The sequence below is a fragment of the Lissotriton vulgaris genome, chromosome 5 (genome assembly GCF_964263255.1).
Source record: "Lissotriton vulgaris chromosome 5, aLisVul1.2, whole genome shotgun sequence".
Classification (NCBI taxonomy): Eukaryota; Metazoa; Chordata; class Amphibia; order Caudata; family Salamandridae; genus Lissotriton; species Lissotriton vulgaris.
The window spans coordinates 189,316,542-189,323,274 of NC_141693.1; the positions used below are offsets into that span (position 1 = coordinate 189,316,542).

The 6,733-nt window shown below is 42.0% G+C and overlaps 1 protein-coding gene across 1 annotated transcript; it reads right to left on the reverse strand.

Moving 5' to 3' along the window:
- Positions 1-4,501: 4,501 nt before the first annotated feature.
- On the reverse strand, positions 4,502-5,440 carry LOC147710444 (P2Y purinoceptor 4-like). Its single transcript, XM_086920004.1, has one exon. The coding sequence runs from the start codon at positions 5,438-5,440 to the stop codon at positions 4,502-4,504; it is 939 nt and encodes a 312-aa protein (XP_086776130.1).
- Positions 5,441-6,733: the final 1,293 nt, after the last annotated feature.

Genomic DNA, 6,733 nt, shown 5'->3' on the forward strand with positions numbered 1-6,733 from the left:
TTTGGCCTTTTTTAAAAGCAAAAAGTGGTTTCGGTATATTCAAATCACCCAATAATTTCCAATTCTTTTGGATGATTCTCTTCACTTTATTTGCTCTTGGGTCAAACGTTAAGACGCATGTGAGTGGCGTATTTGTGTCTTTCTCCTTAGGTGTTAAAAGGGTTTCTCTAGGTGTGTACCAAGCTCTCTTGAGTGCTATTTTAATGAGCCTCTTAGGGTACCCTCTTGTTAATAATTTTTCTTTCAAATTATTCGCATGAAAGAAATAATCATCTTTATTGGCACAGTTCCTCCGAACTCGTAGGAACTGACCGTAGGGTAGGTTTTCTTTTAATGTACGGGGGTGATTACTTGAATAGTGCAACAGCGTGTTGCGGTCAGTTGATTTGGTGTATAAGCTAACTATCAATTTTCCTTCCTCATGTTTGATGTATACGTCAAGAAAATTGATGTGTTCTGCCGTTCAACCAATTGTGAAATTCTGTCAATTGAGCGGCATCGCCCCTCCAGATCATAAAGATGTCATCAATATAGCGACACCAAAACTCCACTAGATGTTGATATGGGTTGGTGTCGCTATATATCCATTTCCACCTTCGCAAATACAGTGAAGAGAATCATCCAAAAGAATTGGAAATTATTGGGTGATTTGAATATACCGAAACCACTTTTTGCTTTTAAAAAAGGCCAAAACATTCGCAATCAATTAGTGCGAGCAACACCATTGAAAAAGGTGGCCCCACAAAAAGGTACTAGGGATTTACTTGGATTACCACCCGTGGTAGGGCATTTTAGATGTCAGAACTATAGGGGTGATCTTTGTGTGCCTCCCGATGCGGGTCCGCTTGAGGTTCGTCTCTCTCCCTAGCCCTTCCTTCCACCCAACTTTTTACTTAAACGAAATCCTGCTTTTCTTCCCCCCCCACTTTGTTCGCCTTTCCAGTATGGTTATTACAGAGAGCTAACTGGTCCCGCCCACCCCCTAGAACCGTGCATTGCCGCTTATGTGTTATACCTTGCCACTTCCTTTCTTTTAATGTTCCTTTTTTTGTTGATCTTTTAGGTTTTTCATATTTATAATACAAATTAAACCTGATGTGCTCCTTGATTTGATTTGTGCGCACCTCTTATCCGTTCTTTATAATGCTGCCTAGCCTCAGGGATGTAAGGCTGAATAGCTGTGTGCTTTGAATTTTCAATAAAGGTTTTCCAAAAAAAAAAAAAAGCGGAGGAGAGATCCATGAAGGCCATGTAGATTGTCCCCTGGTGGGCAACGGTGAACTTTCCGAGGATCAGATAGAGATTAAGACATTCTGCCATGGTAGAGTGACCTGGGCGCAACTCATATTGGATATCAGAAATAATCTTATTTTCTTCCGCCCAGGCCGTCAATCTATTTAATACGATTCCGCCTACGACCTTAACCACGGATTCGATAAGGGAGATTGGTCTGTAATTCATAGTGCTGTTATGGTCTTCCTTTTTAAACACTGGAACAATTGTGGAGACACCCCATGACTCTGGACACCCTTCCTTGGCGGCGGCATTAATCAACGCCACCAGGATTGATGCCCAGAGGGAGGGATTGGATTTAAAAAGGTCCGGTGGAATACCATCCCGACCTGGTGCCTTCTTACATGAGAGACTAGTAATGCCTTCCTCCACTTCTCTTTGGATAAATACAACTACGTCATTATTCTGGGTTCTTGCTTGCAACCGGGGTAAGGTTGAAGCGCTTTTAAAAATAATACTGAAGTGAGACACCCATTCCTCTTCCATTTTATTGGTGCCCATGTCCTCAGCTCTGTCCCTTTCAAAAAGAGATCTGTTGATAAGGCTCCAAATTCTGGAGCTACTAGATAGAGTAAAGGGATCTAAAAGCTCCCGCCATGTGGCCTCTTTCAGTTCCATTTTACGATTGGCCAGCATCTTTTCATAGTTAGTGCGAAGAATACGAATCTGCGATTGATCCCTAGGGTTTGCTTTCAATACAGCCTTTAGTTCTCTAGCGGCTTTGGAGCATAATGGGTTAAACCACTTGGGGTCACCGATAATCCTTCTTTGGGCTGGGACAGATAACAGTGTCCCTACTTTAGAGACAATCCCATTGAAAGCGTTAAGAATACCCACGGCAGTAGAAGGAGGTTTCATACAGTAGGAAAATTCTGCCGCACAGGATTCATGGAGCTTTTCATAAAAAAGGAACGGAGTAACTTGGCCCGTTTAAGGCGTCGCCTACCATCGGTCAACTTCACGGGCCTGGAGCTATCACCGAGTCCTTCCTTTTCAATATACTCCCTCCCAAGCACACACACACACAGGATTATGATCACTAAAAGCACTCGCTTATATTGCGAAGCCCACTAAGAGGGGCTGAACGCTTTTAGAGATCAAAATGTGGTCTATAAAAGATCTACCACTGCGACCTTTGAAAGACGGGACCTTTTGTTTACCAGATGGTGATACAAAGCTCATGGATGAAAACAGGTCATATTCATTGAGCAAATCATTAAGAACATCTCCCTGTTGAGAGTGCTCAAAGTGAAGGCCCCGAAACCTTGGACATCCCAAATCACCCATGTTAGTGGATTCAGGATCCCCACACGGGTGAACATTAAAATCACCTACAATCATAAGGCTATTTCTAAAGGGGCCACAATACTGCTTAACAAAGTTGTCCAGCTGGGTTATCTTACATGCCCTTCATTTGTGTACTGCGTTATAAAAATTGATCAAGCACAGACTAAGGTTTCCTCGCCCTAAAACGATTGCCTGAAAATCACTATAAGCAGAGGAAATAACCTTAAACCTGCATTTCAGGGACAACGAAATAAAAATAACCAAACCACCCCTTGCTCTCCCACTAGATGCTGGGGTTGCAGGAACAAAAGAAGCTTTATACCCCTCCAAAATAAGATTACAATTAACCAACCAAGTCTCCTGGAGGCATATCACAGGAAAATTACTAACAAACTGCACCCATAACGGGTCTACTCTGTAACCTTCTCTGCCATCCCCGCGATATTCCAGGACAACACGTTATAATCCTGGGTCTTAGGTTGGTCCTCAGGGGGAACAATATATGGATCCTGCAGTGGGGCAACAGGTAGTATTCCTGGCAGCTCCTGTTCCGTTGGCCCATCACCTATTATGACCTCCAATGACTCTGCATTTGATAACACTGTAGGCGTTTCAGTTGGAAGACCATTATCCGACAAGACTAAATCAACAGGCACAAACGTCTGGGCTATTTGATCCAAGGGAACTTAATTATTACTCAGTCAATCACAATCTTTCAGCCCTGAGAGAACTGCAAATCTATTTTGCCCCTGAGCAAAGGAGGAAAGATGACATTCACCCCAAGGATTATCCCATAGAAAGAGTCAGTTGGCAAAGTCTTTCAAATCTGCAAAACATCATATACATTCTTAAAAGATAAAGTCTTCACAGGTCTTATTTATTTTATTTTATTTTTTGTTTTGACCTTGAACAGGAGTGTCAGAGCATTTGATGACAGGTTAAACAGAAACATAACATATTGGTAATAACAAGATTAATGTACACAGGCAAGTGATAGGAAGATTTTAGACGTTATTAACCTGCGTTGAACCAGTCTTGCCTACAGAAAATGTTAAATAAAGGCACCCTCACCTGTGCATTCTGCAAGCAAGCAGGTGATTTTATTTAATCAGGCTTTGAATAGGGAGAAATAAAGGGCCATTTGTATCCTACTTCAGAAGGAGCTCAATAAGTGTTGTCCTTTGCTTAAGAAGGGGCATTTTGTGGTGGAAGTTTTCTTGTACTTGAGAAGATCAAGGTAGTCAAGGCTCTGCGCTCAGGTTTTAGATTACTCCAGGTAGGACCAGTTAATTTTCCCAGTAGTTTGGGGTATTCATGTGTATTTCCTTCTAAGAAAGGCAGTCAGTCTTGAATGTGCAGGTAGGCATTCAAGTATTTCCTGGGCTAAAGTAATTCTGATCCAATTTCCAAACTCTTGAAATTAGATGAGTTGCGAGTGCTGGCCTGCTTCTAAAGGAGCAAGTCGGGTGGTAAGGGGATGTCAAGTCTCCTTTGGGAAGGAAATGTTTAATGTTACATGTAAATCAGAGATGGTAATTTGCTATCACCTTGATGTTGGTCTCAAATGTAGTTTTGAGTCTGAGATGGCACCCAGGGATATTGCTGAAGACCTGGATGTATGTGCAATCCTTATTTGGTTCAGGTGCTCAGTCCATTTAGAAGGAAACTCACAATTGTGTAGGGGAAATAATACATTATCTTTAGAATGTTAAATCCATGGATAGTTTCTATTTAATATTCATGCACACAAACATAATCACTGGATCTGGCTATGGAAGTGCTGAAAAAGGAAGCCAAGGATAACTGTTGTGTTTCAAATGTACCTTGTTTAGGGCCCTTAGATATCAGTGGTTCACATTCCTGTAGGGCTTCAGGTACTTGTTACTTCTCAAGACACAGACTTAGGCAAAAACTGAGCTACTTACTTAGCCCATCTGATATAACTTGGAATCTGTGTGAAGGACTGGTAAAATATCTCAGTGGAAAATATATAGAGCAGGGGATCCAGACAGCAGTTGGCCGCAGTGAAGACCCACGATATGTAATACGCCGTTTCCACTTTGTGCAGCAGATTGCAGCCCATAGAGAAATATTTGATAATCACTCCTAATGTCCTGCTGATGTGTATCGGTAGGAAACAGATGGCAAAGATCACCAGAGAGACAGTGATGATCTGTAAGGACCTAGTTCTCATCACCTGGCCCCTTAAACTGTTGCTTGTCATCTTGGAAACAAATACTCCCAATCGGATATAGCAGGTCAAAGATATGGTGAATGGCAGGAGGAAGCTGGGAAACAAGTAAAGCATGTTCCAATAAAAGAAAAGATTGACCATGTCTCCTTGATGGATGTTCAAACACTTTATTGTGTTGTCCACAACTGTAGTCCTCAGAGAGAAGAAGAAAACAAATCCTTGAAAGAAGAGGATAAGCCATGCAGCCAGGCATATATTTATAATGAAGGATTTCCTCTTAAAACATGATTTCTTGTGATGGTGGACTATGGCCACGAACCTGTGGATGCTGATCAGTGCCAGGAAATAGATGCTGCCGTATAGGTGCGTGCTCAATAAGAAGACATTGAGTTGACAAAGGAAGTTACCAAAGGGCCAGTGGTTGCCAAGAAAGAAGTAGGTGATCATCATTGGGGCTGCCAGGGTGATGATGGCGTCGGTCAATGCTAGATTGAACTGGAGCACCATGCCTGAGCTCCACTTCTTGATATGGAACCAAAATATCCAAAGGCTGGCAGTGTTTAGGAAGAAGCCAAATACGAAGATGATGGTCAACAGCGTGGGGATGAAAGGGTGCAGTACCTGGGAATGACACTGTGTATCATTCCCTGAGGATGTGCTGTTCATGGTTCTGGTGAACTGAGAATTGCTTTTCAGGTCGGAGGTATGTAGGGGGAAATGGTGCTTTTGCAGGGGCCTTCACCTATGAGTAAAGACATAAATGAAAGAGATTAAATGTGGCTCCCTGATACATTTATACATTTATAGATATGAACTGTCCAACACAAATTTCTCAGCAGTTAGCACAAGGGTTTTTTCTTCTCCCCTAGCATCAATTATTTAAAAACCCTCCTTGTTCCTTTTTTATTATTAAAAGCCTATTTTCCTGTTGTGCTTAAACATTTTTTGGGTTGAATCAATATCTCAGAATTTGGGATCCAATGCATTCAACACTATTACGTTCACAAACCCTGTGATCCATGAAGTCACAGGGTTTGCAAACATATTACTATTATGTGCAATATTCTAAACCTGTTGTGCGCGTCATAAAAGCCTTTCTGACTCGTAAAATGCGCTTTGCGATGCATTCTGATTCACAATTAGGAAGGACCATGAAAGGGGTGTCTCTTTCTAATTGCGAGTAGCAGTGGTATGTATCAATGGTTTGCAGCTGCAGTTGCAATCCATTGATACAGTTGATACGGTTGCTGTTGCAAGCCATTGATCATTTACCAACACCTCAAAGAAGGAGGAAACTGATTTGCAACTGTTGCCGGGTGACCTCAGAAAGCGCAGGCATTGTTTTGAAGAACGACTGTCTTCTCCGGACCCCACACCCTTCAATGAATTCCCAAATTAAAAACCTTTTTAGAAGAAACATATCTCCTTTGAGGAGCACAGGTTTGTGACCTGTCTAGCACTGAGAGTTTGAAATAACCTGTCTTGCAGTGAGAATTGGTGGTAACAGAAATTTCTCCATTTTGTGCAGGAAGTGCTACATCTGGAGGGGATAAGCCAGAACTTCCCCCCTAATTGTGATAGTATGATTAATAGAATCCTGCTGGAAGATTCTTCTGGAAATGTATCCTAAATTCTAGAAATTGAAAGATTTTCTGTTGCCAGTGCTTAATCGCTGCGGGAGGTAACTGGTGGGGGGCACCAGCTCTTATTTTTTGGGACCAGCAAATGGATATTTTCCAAGGACAGGAGAGAAAAACATACAGATTGGTAAGACGGAGGAAGAGAAAGACTGCAAAACCATCACAAAGGGAGAAAGCATGAACCTTCAAAAGTTGGGTAAAGAGACAGGGAGTCTCTTGAAATGGATTAAAGAGGCATGATCTGGATTTAAGACAACCAGCCTTGATATTCAGTGCACTGACATTTAATTGAACCGGCTGCAGGCTTCCGAATAGCGCC